The sequence below is a fragment of the Poeciliopsis prolifica genome, unplaced genomic scaffold (genome assembly GCF_027474105.1).
Source record: "Poeciliopsis prolifica strain line A6 unplaced genomic scaffold, Auburn_PproV2 SCAFFOLD025, whole genome shotgun sequence".
NCBI classification, from domain to species: Eukaryota; Metazoa; Chordata; class Actinopteri; order Cyprinodontiformes; family Poeciliidae; genus Poeciliopsis; species Poeciliopsis prolifica.
Genome location: NW_026562400.1, coordinates 4,316,986 through 4,344,458, shown reverse-complemented (window position 1 = coordinate 4,344,458; position 27,473 = coordinate 4,316,986). Strand labels below are relative to the sequence as shown.

The following is a 27,473-nucleotide window of genomic DNA, read 5'->3' as shown; positions in this document are numbered from 1 at the left end:
GGTGAGGCAAATCCCTCTATTTCTGATTTATATTTAAATTAGAAATACATTTACATTGAAACAAGGAAAAGACAAGAGGAAGACAAGAAAAGAAAACCAAAAGACATCAGTTATCATGAAATCCAAACAGTTACCAAAATACAGCAACAATAAAACTTGATTTGAAGGTCAGTCCTTAGTTGCCTAATTCAAAAAGTAAACAGGGAATGCAATGAGCTGTCTACCAGACATCAGCAATTTTTTTTACATAAATCAAATAACCTCAGTCATTTCATATTTGACTTGCTTTGTGACTAAGATCCAGAAACCAGGACACAGTTTGGAGTTCAAACTGGATTATTGATTTAAAGGTTAAGATATTTCAGATGTTTGATAAGAAAAAAAATACACATAACTGGAGTAAATAAATTAGAAATAAACATCAGAAATGTTGAAGAACTATTGATGAATGTCTCCCTTACAAACTACAATGCTTTGTACAGTGCAGTGGTTTAAAACTTTTGCACAATATCGCAGGTGTCTAGGGTGAATAAAACCGCTTGCTCGTGTTTCTAGCAGAATAAGCAAAGCTTCAACATTGGGGGCCACAGTAGCATACCATGCTCAGTCAACTTTCCCGAGGATTATTCTTGCTTACCATGAATAATAAAAGAAGAAGAAAAAAAAAGGGAACTTTGAATTGAATCCCTGAATCTGACACTGGCTCACTTCCCTTCATAAACCCGTCTGCCATGTAAGCACCTCTGAGCTGCAGCCTGACGCATTTCCATCACTCATCCCATTTAAAAATAAATGAGTAAATATGAAATTAATAAGCTAAAAGATTGAAGTGCTGGAGCTCTGCAATCACACTGCACACACACAACGCGGCGCCTCTGGGAGAAACGGTTCAACCACATTTGCATGGTGGGAATGGTGGGGGAGGGGGGACAGCAGCATATATTATCTATCCACCACTGCAACCGATTTTTGATCCTGCTGCCCCTTTCTGACACATCAATTTGGTTTGATTGCCTTGTCTTATCAAGATTAGAGAACTGTTTGTTTCTTATAATGCTAACAACTCCATTAGCAGCTGATGCGTTCATGCTCTTACAGGGAACAGAGTGATTTATTTACTTTTCGATAATAAGAAGTTCAGGGGGAGAAAAAAAATTGCGCTGCAACAAGAGTTGGACACAAATTTATATCTGGTAGGAAAGCAGCATGACCTTTAACATTGCAAATAGTTAACCACTTGAAAAGCTTTTAAACACTCTTAATTCATAACTGTTAATCGCATTAAATGTGTAAAATGTGCCCCTTTGCCCCTACAGTTGGTTCATCTGAATGTTCATCTTATGACTTGAATTAATAAAGTCAGGCAGAGTCAAACCCTTTAAATGAACATAAACCGTTTCCAGTCCATGAATCCAAAAATAGAAGAGGTATTATATGTTGCATCATTTGTATAACATCATTTTCTAATGCATCAAATAGGTTTGTGACTGTATTGTTTTTATATTTACTCCTGTTTATCCTCGCTGGTGCCTTTCTCTATCATTGGTTCAGAGGTTGCCAGGGCAACACAGAGACACACGCAAGACAAACAAAAAAAAAAAAAAAAACAGTTCAGACAAAAAGACATTTTGGAGCAATCAATTAACCAAACAGTGATTTTTTATGGAATATATATATATATATATATATATATATATATATATATATATATATATATATATATATATATAGAGGAGCAGCTACTCTAGTCAGAAGTAACAGAGCATTTTGAAATAACTAAGACTGAATACTGTACCTACCCCCTGCTGATAATACTCATCCTGTATATGTGAAGGACCACGCTGAAATTGGACCATTCTTTCTGGCTTAATTTGGTACTTAACAATTTTTGACAGTGATTGTATTCACACTACGAAGACACGGTACACCGCCTCATAGAGTAAAATGAAATAAAAATTAGCGAAAACAAACCTGATACTAATCTTTGCTCCCTCACAAATCCTTAATAAAGGCTATTCAACATGAATATGCTATAATTGGCCCTTTGGAACTGAAGGCGCCATCCTGCTATCTCTCTGTGAGGCAGTCGTATCGTTATTCAGTGTCCAATTAAAATGGCCTTAGTCTCCCCAGGAGCTCTCCACTCTTGTGAGGACCACCTGCAGGAACCTTGCTCTGTCTCAGCAGCCCGTCTTGAGTCATTAGCCTTTATACAGGCTCAAAATGGAAATACCAGTGACTTGTCTGTAAGCCACTTCTTTTCTTTTTTTTCCTCCTGCCTTTCTTCAGCTCTGATTCCTCTCACCCGTCTGGACTTTATCCACATGGCTCCTCGGTACATTTAGCCTATTTTTCAGCCTCTGCTCTCAGCAGGAAATCTGTTCGTCTCTGCAGCTTTCACTCCTGACTTGTTCTGCTTCTTCCCACCATAAAAATAAAATAAAAAAATATAAGAAGACATTAAAAAAAAAAGCCTACAACCATTCCCCGCTGAGTTGAGAAGAGCCAAATCTCTGAAGGGTCTCTTCAGCTCTTAACCTCTTTTTCTGCCTCCATAAGTGAGAGACAATTTTTCTGTATTTTTCTATCATCTCTTGTCTTTAGTGTCAAGATAGTGGTACAAATAGGAGCAAGATATCAGAACTGTGATGCTGAAATGAAAAATCTGAGTTAGTTGAAACCAATGTTTACTGAGCCATTCCAAGTTTTTTAGGCAGTAATTTAACAGTAATTTGAAAGAAAACTGAGCGAAGGACAAGACATGCAGCAAATGGCCAAAGTCTGAGAACTGAACCCAGAAAAAGAACATCAAGGTCTACAATCTCTGAGTGTGATACACATGTCCTACCAATTCCTATTGTTAGGTTTATTTCATGCATTTTCTGGTGTTAATGTCTATTATCTCCACTGAGTCTGCAGCCGACGCTCTTACAGATGCATCACATTTCTGATAAGCCAGTGTGACAAATGTACTACGCCGCAAATGACTCTCATTTCATCCCATCTCATCCTGCAAAAAACTCTCCATGAATTTAGAAATGAATGCTAAATGCTAAAAATAACTAACGTCTGCTTTTTTACAGAAAAAGGTAACAATCGTGTGGTTTTGAGGTTTGTTGTTTGAGAAAGAAGAACAGGAAAAAGCTCTTCATGAAATTTGTGCTACACATTAGCGAGGGCAACCTCTAATAATCTGGTGAAACGTTTTAAAGTCAGAGATTTTGTTGTTTCTGAGCATTTTAAAAAGGTCACTAAAGCTCCTCTATTTATGACAATAAAGTAATAAACAGGCTAGATGGCATAATCGGCGTTAGCGTTTTAAATTTTCACAACTTGCTGCTCGACCCATCACAACTCTGTGCTGTAACGAGCACAGATTAATACATTGGTGCAGTGTCTGCTGTGAATTTTAAAGGCGAAGCCCCTGCGATGTCGAGTGGTCCGAATAAACGGTCCGAACCACGATCCCAACCGCCGAGTGTCCGATTCCTGCCTCAAGTTTCATTCTGACAACAACCCTCAAAGAAAACAATGCAGAGTCTAAGGAACAGCGAGATGCCGCCTCACACGTACAGGGATACATTGACAATAACAAAATCTCAAAAGTAGAAAATTTTAAACAGTGAAAACACCAGCACCACCTGTATGAGCTTTGAGTAATAAGAAAAGAAATGGCATTAAAGGAAAACCTCCACGTTCTAGATATTTTAATGTTACCAAATGGAGTTGATTCAAAAAGTTAAGACATCTGAAGACCTGAAAAGATTAAAAAAATAAAGGTTTATGTAAATTGTAAAAAAAAAACAAAAAAAAAAACAGGGCATACATTTAAATAATCAAAAATTTTAATATATTTAAATTTTAAAAAATGAGATTTTTGACTTCTGATAATAGTGGATGCAAAAATGCAAACTATAACAACTGAAAGATTGATATCATACAATTCTTTCAGATACTTGAACATAATCAGCTCAGAACTCTAATTAACTACCTCACTGACACAGCATTAGAAATGCTTGAATGCTCTTATCCACTACTAGAGTTGTGGCATGTAGAGATGCACAGAGTGAACACTTCACACACAGCCATGCATTGATACATAATATGATTAATAAAGATATTTTTTTAGAACTATTGGTAGAAGAAAGTAAGATTTAAACCCACAGCTGATCCATACAAAACAAAACAATGCAACTCCACAAGGGAGAATATGTTAAAAAGAACCATAAACATAAGAATGAAATCCAGTTACAATTGAACATGAATTGATCCTTCTAATGCAATCCCTCACTAAGACATATGTGATGATATACATGGATATTCATATTGTATGCACAGTGATTTCCTTTGAATTTCATTGAGCTGAAACTCTTAAATAAGCTCATGGAAATTCCATTAAAGTTGTCCTGCAGCATGAATTTACAGACGAAAATTAACAACAGAGAAAATCTAGCACAGAAGAGAGTGAGAACAAGAGAAACTGGGTCTTTAAATTAGTTTTTAATTCTGTCAACTGACGTCATTATGGTTATTATTCATAACAGTGTTATCTCATTTAGCACAAAACTCTGAAATTAAAGCTGAATTGATCCGGGTTATTTACACATAATTAAAAGAAGGGAGCTGTGTTGAACATATTTGTGTTGCGACCCGTTGTTAGATTATACATTACGATGGAAAATAAAAAAAAAGAGACACTTCATCCCCAACAGCATCGACTCTTCGCTCTTTTCAACCCGCTCCGTGTGAAGAGCCGTCGATGCTCCCACTGTGAGAACTAATCTATGTTTCCTTGCCTCCGTCTTCGCCTCTCTCTCTCTTTCTCTTACTCCATCTCTCTGAGGTCCAGAACGCCATCATTAGCAGCTGTAGCTCAGAGTGCAGCTCTGTGGAGCCCTGGGGCCAAAGCTTTGTGCTTTAATTACCCACCTAATGAGTCAGTGGGAAAGTCACTGGGCCTGCTGGTTTCTCCCTCTCTTCCTCCTCACCCACATACACATCTACTGAACTCACCTCTTCCCCCTTTGACTTATACACTTAATCACTCGTTCGCTCGTTGACACCGGCACGTTTGTGCATTCGCAGTGGCTCAACCGAATGCCTGCAGTTTTTCTCACTTCTCACACTGTAACTGATTTTCACTTACATATTTTTGTTCCGTCCCTGCATTGTTTCTTTTCACACTGTGTTTTCACATTTCTCCATATCTAACGCTGCTTCATCAGATTTTATATAAAGAAAAGTTTGCACTTTACTTTCTTAACTGAGCTAAAGTTGAAGCACGGAGAACTGGGATGACGCAGGTGACGATCAAAGATCTCATTCTGCAGCAACAATTCTGATTATTAACTACTATTTACATTTTTCCGAGATAGAATGATTAAAAAAAACTTTTTTAAAAAAAGCAGCACTGTCTGTTATAATCATAACTGTCTGCATCTGATAGTTTCATACGAAAAACTCCCATTAGATGGACTAAAACTCAGAACATGGGAAAGTCCAATGAAAGAACCAGAACTGTAAATTTACACAAGTCTTCTTCATGTGTAATTTCCAAGCAGATACATACGTTATTTACATATGCAAAGATTTTTGTAGCAGTCTGTACCCAGTTCTTTATATATTGTTTTTTAATGCCTTAAAATAAGAACTCAAAGAACAAAAACAAAACAGAAAATGTAGATAAAGAAAAAACAATGATTATATTGGTAATGACTGCAACATTTAGAGCAGATGATCAAAGTGAAAACTGGTTACTGTCTTTATTATTGTGCCAAACAAATGGGAAAAATTGACTGCTTTCTGTCACCCAGACATCTCTATTTGGATGAAGAAAAAGCTGTTTGAGTTTTGCCTGGGGGAACAAAACTGCAAAGAGAAAATGCGCTTTCAGATTCACCCAGACAGGAATTCATTAATTTCTGAGACAAACACTAAAGCTGTTATTGATCGGATTTTTAAAATTTTCCTCACAGTTATGTTTAACTTTCATTTTTTTTAACCTAATAGCTTAATGATACTTAAGCTTTTCTTTTTTTAATTAAAGTTTTTAACCCATAAACCAAATGCCTTACATTTCAAATGGAAGGAAAAACCTACACGGCAGAATTTCCTGCTCAGTCGCAGACTGTAGACAAACACTGTCTGTGCCTTCACACCTTCTGCGCTCTGCCGCCTCTCATTCTCGCAGAAACACTGATGGGATCACACCTGCATGGCGAGGAGAACAGTCTGCTCCAGGACATGATGACACTTGCTCAGCTTGTAAGGTGGGATTGAAGGGTTTGATTGTTGCAGTGCCTCATCAAACCTTAAAATTTACACTAAAACACCAAGGGAAAATGACTCATTCCTATATTTTACATATAAGCTCTGAGCTGCACAATGTAGACTCCCCATCTGAAAGTAAAATAGAGTAACAAGTGTCTATTCATGACTTTAATAATCCGTACTTTAATAACTTACATTACGCTGAGACTTACATCTACATCTGTTAAATTAAGATAATATTTTGCATGTTTTTCCAAGATCTCATCTAAGATGTTCAGGTCAAGAGAAAAAAACAGGAATCCAGTGACATATTTATCCTGAGGAAACCCATGAAAGACAGAATAATTGAACTTTCAGCAGTTTCTGAAAATCAGCAACACTTTTTTCCATAAAAGAAGAGTCTGCAGCACCACAGGGTTTCCTAAATTGATGCCTTAGCCACCCAAATAATTTTACATGTAGGAGCTCTTTATTGTCAGACCTTGACGAGGTAATGTCACAGTAAAGCTGTGATCCAGACCTGCAAGCAGAATAAAGCCAGGCAGCTGATCCCCCAGCCTTGACCTCTGAGGCTTGTTCAGGTTCAGTTCAGCGAAGCCAGAGGATGTTACCGCCATGTTGAGCCTTCTGCCACATGTGAACAGAAGTCTGTGACGATCTTATATGCGCTGGGTGGTGATGATGAGGTTCTAGACATGTCGATTATTTGCATGACAAACTGATTCTGTTGCTCTGCAAAGTCATAGATTTTTAAGAAATCACAGACAAATGCAACAATTTAGACTAGGGTTGCATTCACAGCCGCCCTGCTTACTCCACTTTGATCAAGCTGCAGTTTGTTTGTCAAGAACGTCTGGTTCGTTTGGGAAGGTGAGAACGTGTAATCAAACTCTGGGTCTCGGTTTGATTAAAGTGAACTCTGGTGCAGTTCAAATGCATACATGGATGCAAGCGGATCAGAGACAACTCCAAATCCAGGAAGCAGACTATGGCGCAGGGCATTCAGGGTAAATACAACCAAAACAAAGGTGAGAGTCGAGCGCTAGCGGGAGAACACTTGTCATCCTTTATCAAAAACAAGAGAATTCCTACAACTGCAAAAATCTGATGGCTTTTCATTTTTGTTTACTTTTTGTGATAAAAGAAGTTGTGGTCATGTCTTCTTCGGAGGTTGTAGTGTTGCTCCCTGCTGTGGTTTTTGATGCAGCGCCCCCACAAGTGAGGAAGTGTAAATAGATTTTTCATTCGACACATTTTAGTGTGAAAATGTAACAAATGTAGCAATTTTGGTCCCTAATTGAACCAAGTCTACTAAACTATCAGGCGTGAAATTAAAGAGACAACTGTAAGCCACAACCTCTCAGTCTTTAGATTTATAATCTAAAGGACACTTTAATGGTGATTTTACATCCAGAAGATTTCATTCACTTGCTAGTGAGTTCTAAAAATATTTGAATTTAAAGAAAGGAAAGACATAGTGATTTTATGTAAGTCTACTCTGATAGTTGTGGATCCCAGATGCACTAACCTCATGACTAACATTGTAAACTTTTCTTTCACCCAATGGAGGAAACTCAGTAACTACTGAGTGGTAAAGGTCTGGTCAACTGTTCCATGGCGAGGTCAAATGCCACACTGCTCTATCAAATCCCAGGTTTTGACAGTTGATCAGCTCCTCCATCCAGACCCCAGAGGTTTTACCCCAGGGAGGTGAAAACGTGTCATGTCTCAGTAGAGAGAGCAGCTCCATGGTTCCAGGTCTGTGGTCTGACTCTACACGCAAAGACAAGACAGACAATACCCCTTGGTTCAATGCTGCAAAGGTCATTTTTGAGGAAATGCACTGACCTTTCGTCATATGCAGAGGGACCCTAAAAGCAATTCTTCCTTCTATATCCCTACCATTGTTTGGAAGATTAAATTCTTCTTTTTCATCTGCAGGTCACCTCTTCGTCCAGGTTTGAGCAGACGTCTTTTTAAGTAGTTTGCTATTTGCAAAATGCCCAGTTGGTGTCAATACTAAATATCCCAACCTATTCTTGAAATTTGTTTTGAGTTGGAAATGATGAGTTAAATTATTGTTTTGATGAGGGCGAGACTTTTTAACAAGTTGCAGTTTTATATGTTTTGCTAAAAGGAAAAGGAATAAAAGTAGCACTACTGGCTAGGGGGAAAATGTGAACTCTACACTCTTGTCTGTGAAAAATCTGAAGCCAGAAATAAACAAAACTTACTTCAGTGTTACTTTACAGACAGTTAAAATGCCCTTGAGCAAGGTTCTTTATGACCATTGGCACCGACAGACAATCTGGCGCTAACTGGCACCAGACTGCGGTTGAACTGGGCGGTTTCCAGGTCTCTATGTCCGTAACTAACTATCAATGATTTTCCTGAATGAAAGCAAACTGCCAATATTTTCTAGGAACATAAAGACAAGACAAAGAACTTTAATTGCTCTCTAAAAGCTGATGTAATTGCTTTATCTTTGTCTAGACAGAACATCTAAGGCAGCTTAGACAAATTTTGGAAAACATACACATCTCTAAATCTCTGCCCGGCGCTCTTGTAGAAGCTTTTACGGGAGATGGGGAAGTGAAGCGAGCCAGGTTCATCAGTTATTCGCTTCACTTAATGACTGGACTGTATTTTGAAGCCACGCGGCTAAATGAAAAGGCGCAGGATGTCTTGATGGGAGAAAACTACATGTAATTTGTTCAGCCAGTAAAAGGGTTTATATAGAGAGAGAATAAAAGGTCTATGTCTTTTTTCCCCCCTGCTTCATTCTCTGTCTCGCTTTCTCTTTTTCTGAGGAACTCAAGTGTGCCTCCATCAACAGTCTTCTGACAGGAGGCCTCCAGAGAGCGTTTTGTCCGCTCGACGCCACCTCCTCTGCTGACAGACTTCAGTTGCCTGGAGACGTCGCCTGAGAGATAAGCTGTGGTAATTGAGCAGGTTGTTGATCAAAGCCCGTGGACTGCTAAACAAGGCTGCATTCGGGCACCGCACGCTGCTCTTACTTCCTGTTCTCCGCTAACAACATGTTGCACCCCAACATTACCCCCCTGTCAAAATCACATTTACAGCATCTTCTGCCAGGACCTGTCTTCTTGATTGGGAAGGAGGGAGGTTTCCTGACATTTGCAATGCAAAAGAGTGCATATCTGAATTTTAAAGCACAGATCTGAACTGATTAAGTTGTGTGATGGGCTTTAGGTGTTGGGATGCGACCATAGGTCTGCCATTAGATGCTTTGTGTTGTTGATTGTGGTGCATAATTTACTCTGAAGTCAGTTCTCTGTAGGTGAACTGAAGTAAGTCATACTCAGATTCTGGCTCTATTTCAGAACTACTTAAAAAATCAAAAACAAACTTAGTTTCTACTGATATCGTCTGCTTGTAGATTAAATGGTAAAGCAACATTTCTTTAAAGGGGATGTGTTTTGTAAAATTCACATTTTGTAAATTTTTCTACTTCCATTTGGGTTTCTACCACTTTTAACAAGAGTTAACATCCTTAAAAAAGAAAACAGCCATTCTTTTGGTAATAACGTAAGATTTTTGATGTTTGGAAAGTGAGCCGTTTGAAAAACCTCCATAATCGAAAGGTACAGCCTGTCATCTAGCAACCCCTGCAAAGCCCTGCCTAATAGTAGTACTATTTTGTATTGACACCAACATAAAAGTAATGAACATGTTTTGTATAGCCTGTAGATCTATCCTAACTTGTTCAAGCAATCGTAATAGGTCACCATTAACTAATTCATACTATGCTGGTAAAATTAGAGGTATAAATCGCAGCAGTGTTGTTTTATTTCTTCCCTAAAGCCAGTTTCAGACTTTAGTGAAGCCTGAAACTGGTTTTCCTGTGCGGATCACTTTCTCATCCTAATTGTAGCAGCTTCAGAACATCCTTATTACACTGACATCCAACAACTTATCTTGATAGTTAAAGAAGAACTAATTATTATATGCTTATTTCACATTTCTCATTAAAATATGGAGAGAAGGAGACACATTTCCATTTTCATGGATGCCAGGGGGTGACCCTTGTCATTTCCTGGCTCTGATTTCTAAAACATGAGCCTTATTGTAAAGTACCTGAGAAGATGCAGGCAATTTACAGATGCAGACAGAACTGTTAGCCGTCTCTGGTCAGCAGATGAGTTTTGTCAGAGTGGAAATTATCATGCATCACATGGTGGAAACAACTTCCAGAGGATATTAGACTTAATGGGGCTTTTGCTTTTTGTAAATCCAGGTGAAAATCTGTGGCATGGGAAGACTGAATGCCCATTACATTTGGTTTCTTTCTTCTTTTACTCACATTTAAAGCATCCGTTTTTTTAGATAATGTTTTCACCTTTTTGAAGGATGATGCAACTTAACCATATTCATCTGTTCTGAAAGGTCACAATCTAAATCCAATTGAGAATTTGTGGCAAGACCTAAAAATTTATGTTCACAAGTGCATAGAGTCTCTATACAGTGATTGAGCTTTAGCAAGTTTCAAAATTAAACAGGCAAAAATTAAAGCCTCCAGATGCACCAAACTAACGGAGACACGACACAGAAGACTAAAAGCTGTAATTGTGTGATTGCAGGAAGGAGTGATTTCACCAAGCATTGACTCCAGGGTATAAATACAAAGAAACGCCACATTTAAAATACCATTAAAATACATTAAAGTTTGTGAGTGTAACATGACAAAAAGTGGAAGACTTCAGAAGGCGTGAAGAACTGTAACTGTTCCTCCCTGAACCTGCAGCAATACTTTTACTACCAAACTGAAATCATCCCCTAGGGGAGTGATGTAGGCTGGAAAAGGGTCTTTATTAATCCTTTAACATGGATCAATGAAACTGTTAAAGGTAAAGGACTAAAATACAGATAAAAACAGATAAAATGAGCCCCTAAATGTCAGTGTTACTCTGTAAATGTCTCTCTTTAAAGGCTCAACCAGCCAACATTCACCCACTCTGTTCAAAACTCGCTAAAAAAGCATGAACAAATCGTTGAATAGTTTCAGGCTGACGAAGATTTTCTACTTTCTTTTTCTCTTTCTTTTTTTTCTTTCTTTCTTTCTTTCTTTTTCTCTTTCTTTCTTTCTTTTGGTGTCAAGACTCTTTTTGCTTGCTACTCTCCATCCCTTTTTTCAGATTTGACCAGAGCTCAATATATGATGAATAATTTTCTGTTTCAGAAATGACTTCCATTGTTGTGGTTATTTTTGTGCTTGTCTTTGATTCTGCAACAGCTGTATAACTATGTATTTCTCTTGCATCTTTTCATTCATTTTTCTATACAAAAGCCCTGATCCTGATTTATATTTTATTTCTTCATGTTTTATTTCTAAGCAGTCAGACATAATTTATAAATAGTTTTCCAAGCTTTCAGAAGGTTTTTTTTTTTCTTTTTTACATTTTCTTTACTTTTAATTGCTCTTTAGCTTTTTAAGGAATGTCTGTTTGGGTTGGTTTCTTTTTTCTTTAGCCTATTTTCAGGATTTACGGAGATAAATAATCATTTTACATATTTAAAATGCTGACTGAATCAGGGATTTGTGGTGAGATTTAACTGGGGAAGCACTGACTGCTCTGGATTTATAAAATTCAAAATAGAAGCTTATATTTAAATTTTTACATCATCATGAAGCAGTAAATCTTTTCTAGTTTTAGGACTTTTCAATCCAATTTTTTGCATGGTTCAGAATGAATTAATCACAATTATTGGCTTCTGGATCAAACTATATATATATATATATATATATATATATATATATATATATATATATATATATATATATATATATATATATATATATATAGACAAAATAAGCAACATTTTTAATTCTAAAATCCTTCTTGCCCAGGTTCTGCTCTGAACACTTTACTTTGTCTATTTTCATTTTTTTGTAGTAGTTCCTCCATTGTCCATCTTCATATAATTATTATCATACTGTTGCTTTTCATTTTTCTCTCAAACATTATTTAATGCTGTCAAGCTACCAATGTTTTTAAAAAAATTACATTTTCTTCCATACTGCCATTTTCTCATTAAAAGGTTGAAAGTCCTTTTAATGAGATGCCAAATGTCATTTTTTCTACGACTGTCAGAAGCAGAAAGTATTTTGACACTTTCTTCTTGTTGTACAAAACTTCCAGTCAGACGGTTGAAAAAAAAAAATGCAACTAAAGCTTCTCCTTGCTTACAAGAAAGATAAATACAGCTGTGTGTGGTAACGAAAAACTATCGTGGCTTGAAAACTACAAAGGGCGTCGTCAGTCACTCTTAAAATAACTGTATTTAAACTCGGATCAACTCGTTTTACTTGTGTGACAATTTAAAATTAACAGGAATAATGGCTTACTATTGTGAGTTATACGTTCTTGAAAAATACAACTAAGTTTGACAGGTTTGAATAAATTTGCATAAATCTGCATCTCAAAATAACAAATATCCAGCATAGATGATATTAGAATTAATTGAAACAAATGGAAATCTAACACTGCCAGGCTTTACACCTGATCTGTCCCAAAAAATTCAGTTTAGCATTAAAGCCTGCAAAGTTATTGCAAGTCATCTCATGAGGATCATTAACGTCTCCTCCGAGTTTATGACCAATCAGTTCAGCTGCTGTTTCTGAGTCAACTAAAGCTGAAAAAGAAAGTTAATTTCAGCCCTTTATTCCAACAAAAAGCCACATATCATCTCATCCTAATTCCCTCTTTGAGGAGGAGGAAAATGGATGGTTGGTTTCAGGCTGGGCTGCGCTGGCGGGCCGCTGGGATTTACAGACAGAGGCATATGCTAATAGAAACGCAGAACTAATCCATCACTGGCTCTCTTCAAAAATAATTAAGTCAGAAATTATAGAAAGCCCCCGCTCGGGCACTTTAATCTCGCTGCAGATGGGGGCCCCACTGATCAACAGGTGGCCTCTCCTAGTATGAACCTCCGTCCCACCACTGTCATCCGAGTCTCCTGAAACAATGGTGGACACACATCTGAGTGAAATACCAGACGGCTGCGTAATTATGATGGAGAGTGTGTACGTGTGTGAATGATACTCATTTCATAATTAACTACCTACTGGGCATCTGTGACACCTGTCTCTGTCTTTTGTCTGCAGTTAAAACAATAGGCTGAAAATGAGATGCATTCCAATGGTAGCCTCAAATTTTCAAAGTTACACTTTCTGTTTTGTGTGAAAAACAAAACTATAAAACGAGACACGGCTGCTTTCTGTTTTGTTCTGAAAAGAGAAAAAAGAAATATCACTTTTTGCAAAACAAATGCTTTGTAAACAGGGTAATTTTTGTCATGGATAGAAAGTACACCTTCTTTCAACTTCGGAAGTCTGATTTTCAGGAAAGAATAAAATCCTAATCTGGTTTTTACCAGGAAATTATTTCAATCTAACTTCAAGTATCTAAAAAGTTTTTACTAATCAAAGATGCAAATGTAAAAAACGCCCTTAGTACACCATTACTGCTTCCATTGAATCTACGAGGGATCAATATTAGTGAGATAACATCTAATCCTGTATTTACCCAACATGTGTCTCCGCTGTACTGCGCAATTGTTTTGGTGATTTTCTCAATCTGGAAAGACATAAGCAGTGTTGGTCTTTCTAGGAATAGAAATCCCAGGAAAGTGACTGCAAGTTCAACCAATTTTATGCAATGAAAAACTCAGGAATTTAATGAAAATTAGACATTAAATAAAAAATAAGTTTCTTTGGATAGGATGAAGGAGAAACACTATAGATTTTATCTTAATGAACATCAAATATTCTGGAATGTCACCAAAGTAGCATGTTAGACCAAATGAAAAGCACCGTGTTTGGAAAAACTAAATGAAGAATATCAGCACAAACACAACACAGCAAAAGTAAGTAGAGAGGGAATATTAAAATATTCCAGAATGGGATATTAATCATTTTTAGTCAGGCAGGGACAACCCAAGCTTGTGTCAGGGACTTAAGCAGATTTTGATTTGGGGGCCCCTATACCAACACGCCAACACCAGATACTTCTTCATTTCTAACATATCTACTATTTTTGTCATTTGTAATTAGCTTCAAATACTTTTTTGAAGTTGCATCTGGATGTCAGCAGACGGATGAAACCAGAGAAGAAGTCATAATTCACATAGTTTGATTTTTGGAGAAAACCAGACAGAATATTAGCGTTACTATCTCACAAGAGCTGTAAAACCTGGTGGTGGTTGAAAGGCTGGTGATTTGGGTTTGTTTTGGAGACACTAATAATGAACACCTGAAAAAAAAACATCTAAAATATGAGCCTTTCAGAAAACAGCTTCAAGTATTTTATTTTTTTTCTACACACTTTAAAATATGGCGTTATGTAGTGTTTTTATAGTTTTGATGTAACTCATTTTTCAGCTCTGTGAGAACCGGGCCATTATTAACAATGACCTAAGACATAAAATCTCTAAATCAAGAGGATGCACTTTCAGACTTACAGTAAATGTCACATAGCCAAATGTGAAAATAAGCTTATTCCCTCGCTGCAGCACCTTGTGTGCACATATAATCATAGAGTATCGGGTCTAGCTCATCAGGAGGCTATTGGCTTCATCAGAGAAGAATAGAGAATTCTCCCTCCATGTTGCAGCTGGGGATGATGAACTCTGATTGCTTTTCCCTCATCTCTCCTCCATCACTGCAAATTCATCACACTCACAAATGGCTTTCTGCATGCCCACGTGGGTGTTAGTGCAATCACACCGTAATGTGCGCGCTAATCGACCCCAATCAGCACCTTGTTTATGACTGCCGCCCCTTGATGGGACGAGTTGAAAACAGAAGCAGGTCTTACTCGTCTCCTGTTTCAATCTGACTCTGTCTCTGCACATTCTGAGTGAAATTGAACAATTTGAACTGGATTTTCTCAGAATTTCCCAATCCATTTGTGAAATACATGAGCAAAAGTGCATCTTGTTTCTCATTGACGCTGTGACTCTTAACAGGGGAGCTGAGAGTCTGGCGTTAACAGAGGGGGTGGTGCTGCAGAAATAGGAAACCTACATGCCAAATCGGTCAAACGAGAGTGAATTTCAAATATGCTTTTGATAAATGCTTGGCGCCCAGTTCCTAACACATCCACTGGGAAGGGTGTGGGCAACATCAGAGGGTCTGCAGCAGGGAGCTGGAACCGGTTAATAGAAATGGGAATTGAAGCTGGAACCCGGACAAAACCAAACACAACAAAAACAAATATAATTTCTCTAAATCACTGTCTCTTTTTTTAAATAAACAGACACATGCTTGTAATATGAACCTGGAGTAAAAGGCGAACATCCACCAATTCCTCCACCCAGAAAAACAGCTGTTAACAAGTGATGTTTTCCTCAGGTTTGAGTTTTTTCGGTTTGCAATTTTTACCACATAGATTTTTGATGTTAAATGAATTTTTAGAAGGCTGTTCGAATGATGCAGGCCCGCTTATCAAGCACTTTATTTTATACCTGAAAGGTTTATGAAGGGAAACCCAGTCAGTCGGTCAGTCAAAGTTATTTATTACCTGTCAGTCTTCAATAAACGCTTACTGACTTGTGACAAAATCTGACATCAGAACTATTTCTTTCACATTAATATACGGTCATAATAAAATGAAAGCACATATTAATCTAAAAACAAAAAACTCTACAGTATTTATCTCTAATTATTTCAATTATATCTCAAATCCTCAGAAATAACAAATCCCTCTGTTTCACTGTTTTTTGGGGATTATTCTGTTGATGGTTCAATTTGTACGGCTTCAAATTTCACTTGTTAATACTTTAATGTACAGAAAGGTTACTTGTTTAGACAAACCCATTGTCTGTAAGGCTTCCAGCTGAGAAATAAGCACAGATTATCTCACCTTCACCCCCGTGATTGATAGCTGTCATAAGTTATTTGAGTTGGTATGATGTTTGCATCTCTGTAAACCAGTTGTTAACATGTCACATGGGCTGTCATTATCTATCAAGCAAAAATGAAACCAAAACATGTAATAAAAAACTGGGTGCCATATAACCCAACAGGTTGTCAGAAACATTAGCAGATCAAGCCCAAACATCTTGTGATATGTTGCATTTGCTTTCTTCCAATCCTTCATGAGTTTACTCCAACTAAATTGTTCTAAACAGTTGTGGTACATGTAGATGGGAAGTTGCAAGCCTAACCCATAATTTGCTTTATAAAAAAAGAGAGAATTTCTGATTTAACCTTTAAAAATAAGCCATTTATGTTCTGATTGTGCTCGAGTGACCTTTAGCATTTAATGGGACACCAAAAGCCTGGTATAGACTTAAGATGGCACTTGTGTGCTTTTTTTTTTTTTTTTCCATTTCTCTTAGCAGTGAAAGGTCTGAACTTGCTGGTAACTTGCTGGGACATTCACTCCGGTGAAGATTGTCGACTGCCTTAAATGTTTTCCACTTGTGAATAATCTTTCTCGCAGTAGAGTGATTGACTTCAAATTGTGTTCCCACTGAGAACACAGCATGGCTATTCAATACCACACATACACTGTGTTGTGTTATTGACAGTCTTAATGGAAACGCTCCTGTGAATGCACCAAACCTAATCAAGAATCAACCTTTGTTTTGTTGGCAGGGACTATTTTTTTTTTAAATGAAGGCTTTCATTTCTCTTTCAGATAACTGCTAACAGAAAAAGACATTTTTTCTCATAAAAGTGATTAATGTCAGGTGAAAAACAAGCAATTTAGTGCCATGAGTCATTTTTGTTTACAAGGATGTTGTGGTTGAGAGGACAAAAATTCATTTTTTCCAATCATGCATATCATCATCAGTCTCCAAGGTTGCATGAGCTGCTCTGAAAAGGACAGTTTTACAGGTGGAACAAATTCAGGCTGATCAAAATATGATAACGTGTCTCACCACAGCAAAGAAGAGCACAAGTAGTATATTCAGTGTCATTATCATTAACAGTCATAAGACTTTTAGAGTATTCTCCAAGCTTTCTTTCTGTCAAAATTACAGGAGAGCTAAAAGTGTCATTTTGCACATTTCCAAATTGGGAGGAATCTATGAGATTTGGTTTCAATGATTGCTTGTTTTCACTTTGGCTGAGAGATTGCGTGACACGTTTATGAGATGAAAAAAAAATCGTTGAAGCTCTTATGCTCATAAAATAATTTCCAGACCCTGGAAAAATGTCAAGCAGGCTTTTCCTCGCAGCATCAAGCCTGTTTATGTTTTGGTCCCTTTATCCAGTTATAAAGTCTTTGCTTTCCCCAAATCAATAAAATAAATAAATCTTTTTATCTTATAAAAAATGTCAAAAGATTTATAGTACATCTGAAGGAGGAGATTATGCCTGCCAATTATGTGGAAGAGGAAATAAAAAAATTTGTATCATGAAGATGTTTGTCATTGAGCAATTTACAGACTAACAATTACTTAATAAAAAGCTTTAAGCAACTACATCTTAACCACACTTAAAAAATGTAACCTTGATCTGTAGTGCTATAAATAGGCGCTCCAGAAAAGTTATTCCTTAAAGTATTTTTGTTGGTGTTTGTCCATTTAAACCCCCTTCAGAAGAAATACATCCAAAGAAATCTCTGTGATCCATATTTCACGAAGATGTTTCAGGGTTGGAAAGTGAACAAACTTAGAAATTGAAAGCTTTGATTTTTGTTTCATCTTTTTTCTTCGTTACAACACACAAGAGCAGCACAATCTCTCCATCTCCCACTCCATCCTGTGTCCACAAGTGAACAGGACACTAAGACACTTGAACTCCTCCACCTGAGGCGGAGAGTGGCTCTTCACCCGGAGGATGCAGTTCACCTTTTTACAGTTGACAGCCATGGCCTCAGGCAAGTGTTAGCTTACGTCTTTCACACCGTTTTCTGCAACATTCTTCTTATTTCAAAGCAGCATTTTAGCTGTTATACTTTCTGCATTCTTCACACTTCTCTCTTCATGCAACCTGCTATTCCTGTGAACAAAGTGTTTGTGTAATTCCTTTAGAAGATGTGACAAATGGCGTGTGAATCCCCTCGCTTTAGCATGGAAGAACAAAGAGCCTGAGGTGGAAAAACTGAGTTAAGATCGGAGCTGTCGTCGTATCTGCCGTTATTCCTCTGAGGAGTTTTAGGTATTGTCCAGCAGTAAACATGAGCAAACTCCATCTCTTTTGACCTTGCTTAATAGTGTTACCCCTCTGAGATCTGAGGCTGAACCTTAAAACATATTTTCCTTTGTCTACTTGGCAGGAAGGGAGTTCAAAGCTGAGGTCACTTCCTGTATATCCACTTTTTGCCGCCTCTCAGGCTTCTTGGCATCTAAAAATAGCTGAGAAAGATCCTCTACCCTATCACGCACACATAAATACATTTGTTCCTCTATGGGAGGTGCTTTCAGGGGCAGGCTGCAGACCGGCGGAGGTGTTTTGTTAAATTTAGACTGTTTGCTCTTCTGCTGTGGAGACCCTGATTGCATTTTGACACAATCAATACTGGCATATTGGATCTGAGTGAGAGGGCAATAAGAGCCAATAAAGCTTTGAGGGGGCGCTCAGGCGTATTTTCTGTCAGGCAGGCAAGCGGGGAAAAAACAGCATGTTAGGCCTACAGGCCATGTTAGAGGATGAAACATATAGGAAGGCTGGATGAGATGCAGCAGACGTACAAACAAACCTAAATGCAAGACAAACCGACATCCACCAAGACAAGAGTGTACAGACAATGTCATTTCCTCTCTACTCATGACACTCAGTTAATCGTCTGATGACGTAGATTCCCAACCGAGAATGCAAAGTTCAGATCTCAAAATTAAAAACCCAGTGTGTGTTGTCATGCTGATGCAGAGGAACTGACGATAAGAGTTATTAAGAAATCCCAGTTATGACTGGAGTCTCAGACACCTTGAAGGACTTCAGAAAACAAATGCTGAACACATCCAAAAGTGTCTCTGAATCTTATTTGTTGTTTTGCACCTGCGCTCCCGCTTTGTATTCCTCCATCCTTCTGACCCTTTATCTTATTTCCAATAAAAACTGGCACGCAGCTGTGAAACCTGCCCTGCTTTCGGGTTGTTTGATGAATCAAACAACCCGAATCAAATCATGGCAAAGATATCTCTCTGCGTGAGCAAAATTACATTTCGTTCACAAACACAGCACATTTGAAAACATGACAAAACGAGCTTATCTTAAACATACTGCTCAGCAGAAGGGAAAGAGGAAGGAGCCGGGCAGAAAATCTGTGTTTCCTGTTGCTCAGAACTTTGTCAGCAGTTGCAGCTGTTGAGCCTGCTGAGATCCGGCCCTGTCATACGCCTAAAACGCCGCCGTTACATCTGTGTCAGTAAACAACCAGTCTGCGCTTTTCTTGCTGGAGTAATCTGAAATAAAATCCAAGTCATTTAGAGTCCAACTGAGTGTAAATTGACACAATACACTACACTTATTGCTTTGGATGAAGTTTTCTATTCTCGGCTGTATACTGGCTGCCCTACAATAACAACACAAAGAATGAGTCAGACTGAACCAACCAAAGACAAAGGAGGGTAATGGTAGAAATTAGAATATTTAATTTTTAATGTTGTGGGTCAGAAAAGCTCAAAAGTAGAATGAATAAACTTAATTCCTCTGAGTGCAGGAAATGGGTAGATATAATCTGACAAAAAGAGGGTTAGTGTCCACTTTTTAAAAAATTGGGGCCGCTGTCAACAATCACTGTTACTCAGATTTTCTCTTAAAGTTATTCAGTTCTAGGTTGTTCCTTTAACAAAACAGTGAACACTTTGCAACCATTAGGTACATGGTTGGCCAGAAAACAATTTAAAATGAAATTAGTATTGAAAGAAAAATTTTGAAAAACTCACAGAAAGTCTGGAAGAATTTTAATTTAAAAAAGTTTTCATAAAACTTATTAGGGAACAACATATAATTCAGAATGGGTTACTACTGAAAAATATTAAGATGCATCTTTTATTTTCATAAACATGGTGTTAAAACATCAAATGCATTACATAAAGTAAAGACTAAAGATTTAACACAAATTAACAATAATTTACTCAAATGTTAAAACTTTTGTTTGACTTGTTTTAAATTTTAGCAAAATCCAAAGTGTATGCAAAGCATCATAGCCATTGCAAATCGGTAAAATAACTAAAAACAACCCTAATATTGGTTCTAATCCACTGTTTTATCCAAGCAAAATCTCTGCTTGGTTAATATTCTGCTGAGTTTGACTGCATCCAACCTAAAATCGCGTTTTTATTCCAGCTGCGGAGCCAAACCTTGGGCAGTGGAGCTTTAATGGAAATCTAATGTAAAAACCACATGACCGTGAATTCAGTCTTCAATGTCATTCTCCCCTTCAATAACTGTGATTCAATTCCACCTCTCAAGCTGAGGAGCCTGAGGATAAATCCGGGCTTCCCCACCATCCAGCGACTAATCTCCCCTCGGAAAAGCAACTCTGCTGCTTGTCGTTCCTGCTGACCCTTCCTGCAGCTCAGTCTTACATTTAAGAGGAATAATAGACAGAGGATTGGGATGGATGGGGGGCTTCTCAGTCACCTGCCACCACTGCTACAGCTCATATTAACAAGGGGACTCGGGGCTCCGGGGGCTTTGCATATAAATGAGGTGTCTCGTTCCTGAGATGATATCAAACGCTGTGTGTGCCTGGATCTGGATCCGTGTGTGAGCATGTCCTAACCGGCATCCATGTCCACGGCAACATCTTTATTTTTGCAGTATTCCCCGTGCGTACGGAGCTGCAGACATCCTGCATATTGAGCAAGTTTTCAACGTTTCAATTCCTCCTGCCTTTTTAAACATCTGAAAATCACATTGTGGAAAATAACATCCCAGAGTCGGCAGCACTTGTATTTAGAGTGAAATGGTCGCTTTCCACATCATCTAACATGGAAACAGCCGAGCGCTTCCTGGACTCCCTGTGGGGTCACGATCTCAATATCAAACAAACTCTGTGTTTTGGTTTTTTCCTGTGTTTTTTAAAAGTTGAACAGGACAACCTTGAAACTGAACAGCAGCTCACTGGAGGGCCCATGCTGATATTCAGAACGGGTTCATTACATGCAGATCTTCACCAATTTACCTCGTCTCTCATCAGTGTTTCTGTGCTGAAAGGTGTTATTTTTGTACATTTGGCGACTGGTAACTAACCTGCGGGGACACTGTGGCGGTGGCAACAGCAGCAGCCATGCTATGATCTAATTCTGTGGCGAGCAATTACAGCAAACATTATTCATGGTGCAGAAGTGGAGTGAGCCCAGCTTTATGAGGGTGAACTCTGCAATTCGTGAGGAAAACGGGAAACAAAACATTGCTTGTGAAATATGTTGAGGCAGAGTTCTGCTGCTTCTCTACATTTAGAGATATTTTGCTCTTTTTGAGCATATGTGACATGCCGTACAAAACCAGGAACAAGTCACCTAAGCAGAAAAGGAGAGAAAAAAAAAATCAGCCTTCAATTTCCGAGAAAATAGTGACTTTTGGGGAATTTGCAAAATATACTAGTAGAAATCATGAAGAAACCATTCCATACTTTAAATAGCAAACATTGTGTTTGAATTCAACTTGTTGACAGAGTAAATCTGACTTTCAGGCATTTGAGTTTTCTGGGGAAGGAAAACTCACAGCTGATTAACATACCAGCTTTATTTGGCTACTTTCACACTTTTGATTTCGGCCGATAAGCTGCATGTTTGAAAGGAATAGATGGCTACTTGACATCGCAGCCACAACAACTTTGTAAATGCTATGAGAGAAGAAACGATAATTGTTCACTTGGGAGACTGTCATGCAGCCACAAACTTTCTCCAGAGTTTATGTACAGCATGCAAATGAAACCTAGCAGCAGAAAGACAGTGGCAGTCCTTATTTTTTAGATAACAATAAAGATAATAAAATAAATAAAAAATGAACCAGAACCATTTGCATGATCAGAAGCATCATAATGTACAGGAAACATTTTAGTTTCTCCTATTACAATGTAGAATGACCATATTGATTAGTTAACATAGTATCCTAAAGCAATGCAATTTATTATTTGACTCAAAAAAAGTTTAATTACCCAAAATGTAAAAATAATCAACTAGGTATCTGTCTGTTGATAACTATGTGAAAGTCAGTATTCGTGGCCCTCCAGCTCTAACCACAGCCTGTTTTCTTATTCATAATCTTTGAATATGCTTAAATATTTTACAGGTTTCCTGTAGAAAAAAGTCAGATACATGAATTAGTACCTTCACTTTGGTACATGGTACAGAGTGATTACAGCCACGAGTTACACACTAACCCTTCAACCTGAAAATCTGCTGAATGCATGAAATATTTCACACTCTGGGGCCACATGTACATACATATTTCTTTAATTTAATGTGCTCCACTGGGAAGCCAGCAAACACACATGTAACAAAGAAGGAAATATATACTGGCAGTGGCTAAAAGGAAACTGATTACTATAAGGTCTGAACCCCCACCATTATTGAGGCTAATAATAAAAAAATGGCCATGAATCACACACACACACACACTGTTATAATGAGGCACCCAATCTGTGCCCCGCCCTCATGTCAGGTCCCAGAGGATGTCTGGCCCCCCGGACGTTCCTCGGCTCCTTCATCCATCCACCTCGTCCGCCTCGCAAAGTAATGGAGACTAATCAACTGTCAGGATGAGCACACAACACACTACATCTCCCTGCTTCCTGTGGCAACCCCATCCCCACAACAAACCTCCACCCAACCCCCACCCACCACCACTTCAGCTGTAACTCTTGGGGCCAGAAATAACTGAGCTACGGCTAAATATACCAGTCAGGCTCCTCCTCCACCTGGTGCATTTATTTCCCATTAACTTACCTCAGCCTTTGTGACCTCCATTATATGTTTAACCCTAATCTCACTCTAATACCATGCCTAAACCTATATTAACCCAGACCTTACTCCAGCAGGCTTTCTGTCTTCCGTAATAAAGGATAATCAGAAAGGGGCAGGAGAATGGCATGTTTATCAATCCATCCATCTTCTATACCAGCCTAATCCTATTCATGGACCTTGGGGGCTGAACTCTATCTGAGCAGTCAGCGAGTGAAAAGTGGGGTACAGACTGTACAGGTCGTCAGTCAATCACACAGCTCACATAAAGGCAAAAGCTCACCAAAGGCTCCCATAAACTCAGGTGTTTTGGGTATAATACGTGACTCCACATTTGAGATTTCATATTTGAGCGCACGACTCCCGACATTTCTTGTGACAAATTCCTTCATTTCCCACAATCCTAACGGATGCTAGCGGATAATGGCAGTCAAGCCAATGCTTGTAACTGGTTATGCCAACTCTCAACCTTATCAACTTGGTGTCGCTTGCTTACAAAATGGTTAGATATGAACGCTGGTTCCAGTCAAGAAGTTTACTGTCCAACACAGAGTGCACGGTTGTCGGACAGTCCGAATAAGTTCAGCTTAAAGAAATATGCCTTGTATTTAATAGTACAGAGGGGAACTGAGTGTATTTTCAACTTGCAACTAAAAGGATCCAAGAGTTGACTTCATTTCAGCACACTATGACCCTTAAAAACAATAAAATATTAATTTAAATGGAGAATTCTGGAAAAATCCAAATCCATCAAATACAAATTATGTGGTACCCTTGAAAATTTGTTGTTTTCAAACTATTTCCTGGAGTTTCCATTTGGAGTTTTTTGTTTGAAAGAAACGTCTAGGTGATTACCATATTTTCCGGATTATAAGTCACTCGGGAGTATAAGTCACACCGCCCATAAAATGCATAATAAAGATGAAAAATACAAATATATTTGAAGCCATGTTTGTTTGTTCTCTGTTTTCACTTCTTTAGTTTGTCGTCACAATCAAATCTTTAGATAATTTTGACCCAAAAACAGTTGTTTTTTTCTTCCCCTGAAACAATTCAGCCTTACAAATAACTTAATCCACAATGTTGAGCGAATTCTTCACAAGCACCCAGGAGTGCTCCTTTAGAATCAATACCAATTCGCCATGTCAGAAAAAATGGCCACCTTCCATCTTACAAACACCTCTGATTGGAGAGAGAAAGAAGCACAGAAGGCTCGTCGGGCTCCTTTTCTTTGTAACTAGTCGGATACTTTTGTGAAGGGAGGTGTCACACATCCATGTTTTGAAAGGAAGCTTTCAGAATATCTTTAGCTGCTTAATAAAATCAACCACTAATCACTATTTTTTCAAGATAAAACTTTTGACCTTGAACAACACACATTCAAACAATTAGGCGATGTCCATTTAGTTTGTTTGCATCCCCTGCCATAGCAGGCTAGACTCTGGTACGCATTAAATACGGCCGCCAGCTGGATGTTTGACACAAACTGGTCTGGAAAGTTCTATATCATTAGCACAAATCATGACTGACTAACTGTCAGGAGTGAAATTATAATAGATGCTGCCATACAGGCAACAAGCACTAATTAACACTCTGTTATTATGAGAAAATTGTGATGAAAATTATAGCCAGCGTGCTCTTACTCCATGAGACACAGATCTCTTCAGTCCTTAATGTTTTTTTTTTCTGCTGGGAATGTGTCATAGTGGCATTTTCACAGGTCAAATTAATCATACTGGATGTGGCTTTAGTTGAATAAGTCCAAACATTGCATAAAGTGAAGATATTGCCCAGCAGAGTTACCATTCTCACTCTGTTGCCCTATTGTGAGGTAACATGAATCAGCAAAACCCTCAAAAGAGCAGCCACTCACATTTTTACCACCTGCCAGAGTAAAATGATAATAATGTATCTGCTTTATGAGGCTGTAAGGATAACAGATCGATAACAGTGGAAGCTCTGGAGAGTTCATTTTCTCTCTGTGGACATTAGGGGAAGATATGTGGAAATTATCTGCAGGGAGTCGATAAAAGTAAATTGTAGAGCTTACCGTCTTTGCCAATCAGGAAGTCCAGGTACCGGTATGTATAGGCCACGCCCACCTTGGTCTCCACTTGTGGTCTCTTGAGAGTGGAGTAAATCTTTCCCGGACTGTTCTCATCTGACGCCGGTTTCATCTTTCGCAGTCCGCAGCCCATGGCTCCACAGTTTGTCAGTCCTATGCAGATCCTGCTGAACACAAGAACAAAAAACAGAAGCTGTTCATCAAAAATCTGCATCAAACACTTATTTTTTTCTCCCCCATTTGGGAGTCTTCATAACTCCATCTCACCCCATCCCTAAAATCTTTCTCTGTCACAACAACCCTCAACATGTCCACTTTCTTTACGTATCTTGCAAAAGTATTGGCACTCTGATCATTTCCTCATTTTCTCTCATTACAGTTTCAAATTTCAGTGTTTCTTTGGGACTTCATGTGGCAGACAAACATCGCAACGTGTATAATTATGGTATTAATAGAAAAGCATGTAGTATGTTTGGAAAGGTATTTGTAAAATTTGTTAAAGTGTGACATGCATTTGTGTTCAGCCACTCCAAATCAAAAATTTGCAAATGTAGAAGCTAAGGTTTTTTTCTCATTGCTCTTTGCAAGTGAATTTATAGTTCCACAGATTATAAATTGGATTTAAGTCTTTACTTGGAGTTACCTACATTGTGGCACATGAATATGCTTTGATTCCATTGTAGCTCAGTATGTTTAGAATCACCAGATGTTGAGATGAAAACTTTTCTGACAAGTTTTTATCTCAAATTGCCATCTGTTTAGTTCAGTCTGACTTCCGATAAACTTTGATACACTTTCCTGTAACCCGATAAAAAAAAGAAAAAAAGAAGAAGCTTGCCAATGGCGTTGCAGATATTTTGCCACCATGTTTCATCATGATGTTAGTGGCGCTTGCCGTAAATGACAAAACAATAAATTATGCTCTATAACACAAAATCCTGAAGGGGAATCTCCAGCTATCGACACCTTGAACTTGGGTTTTGCAAGAGGAACAGTGATCAAAATTACACCAGCAAATCAGACTCTGAACGACTATGAAGGAAAAAAAGTAACAGTTTTGAAAAGTCTTTTCTATGTACCTTCAACATTTCACATTTGTTCATCAAACCTTGTGTGTGGTTGAATTTAAAAGGTTTTGTAAAAGAAAAATGTAAAATGATGGAGTAAAGAAAAGAGAAAGGCGACTCAACAACCTGAACATTTGAAGGTCAACGAAAACACATTTACACTATCTCACAGAATCAGTTCAGTTCTACTGAATTTCTGGTAGAGAACAGGAAAATACATCTATTGGAAAGTAAGAATAACAATCCTGATGATAGAGACAATTGATTTGCGTGTTGGATGCAGGACCGGATTAAAAATCCTTGTGTTTGTAGTTCTGGATCTCTCAATCGCTGTGAAACTTGCAAAGGGAGGCAGACTTGAAGAATAGCTTGGCCCAGCAGCATCAGGAGAAACTATGTCGGTAAAGAAGTGAAAAAGGGAAGTTCTACTTCATTAATAAACATGTAATTTCCATGTAGTGTTTTTCAATTGAAACACTGAGTGTCTTAAAATCTAGACTAAAAACCCACCTGTTTAGAGTTGCCTTTTAAATGTAATCAATAAAAAATTAATCAACTCTCTGATGTTGATTGTTGAACGATGGCACTTGACAAAATGTAATGTTTCAGTTGTTTAAGATGCAAAATACTTTGAAATGCTTTATTGCTGAAAAGTACAATATAAATAAAATTTGATTGCTTGACATTTAGAAGCAAACTGAGATGGTTCAATGTTTTTAGTTTGTTTCAAGACAACAAACACTGTGAAAACTTTGCAGGCACAAAAATAATAAAAAAGTTCCACCTTAGAAGAAACATTAACGATAAGAAAAACTAATATCACTGGAGGTATGACTATGTTAAACTGATTTGTTCCAGCACATACACTTGTTGAATTACTGTTGATGGCTTGGGTAAATTGAGAAGGGGAGGGGTACTGAATCATGCATGCTTTAGGCTCAGCATCCGATTGTGTTCGTCTGATTAAACTCCAGACAGAATGGACGGACGGATGGCTGTAGTGCCCTCTGCTTCCACCTCAGCTGATGAGACACCCTCTCTGCTTCTTTATTATGTTCCCATCTAATTATGGAATGTTGCTGGGCCTCTGCAGGATCCAAGTCGGCTGTCGCTTTGGAGCCGACAGGACAGGAAGTAAACCGGGGGGGTAGGGATGTAGGAAGAAGTGGGTGGCGAAA

At 38.1% G+C, this 27,473-nt stretch overlaps 1 protein-coding gene across 3 annotated transcripts in view; it reads right to left on the bottom strand.

Moving 5' to 3' along the window:
• Positions 1-27,473, bottom strand: part of LOC129370810 (raftlin-like) — a 137,056-nt gene that overhangs the window by 93,042 nt on the left and 16,541 nt on the right. For 2 of the 3 annotated variants that reach the window (XM_055047008.1, XM_055047009.1), the window contains exon 2: positions 25,214-25,392. In XM_055047008.1, the coding sequence (XP_054902983.1) occupies positions 25,214-25,361 (148 nt within the window). In that variant the 5' untranslated portion in view covers positions 25,362-25,392. Of the gene's footprint in view, positions 1-25,213; positions 25,396-27,473 lie in introns of all 3 variants that reach the window. The other variant, XM_055047007.1, reaches the window with a different exon arrangement.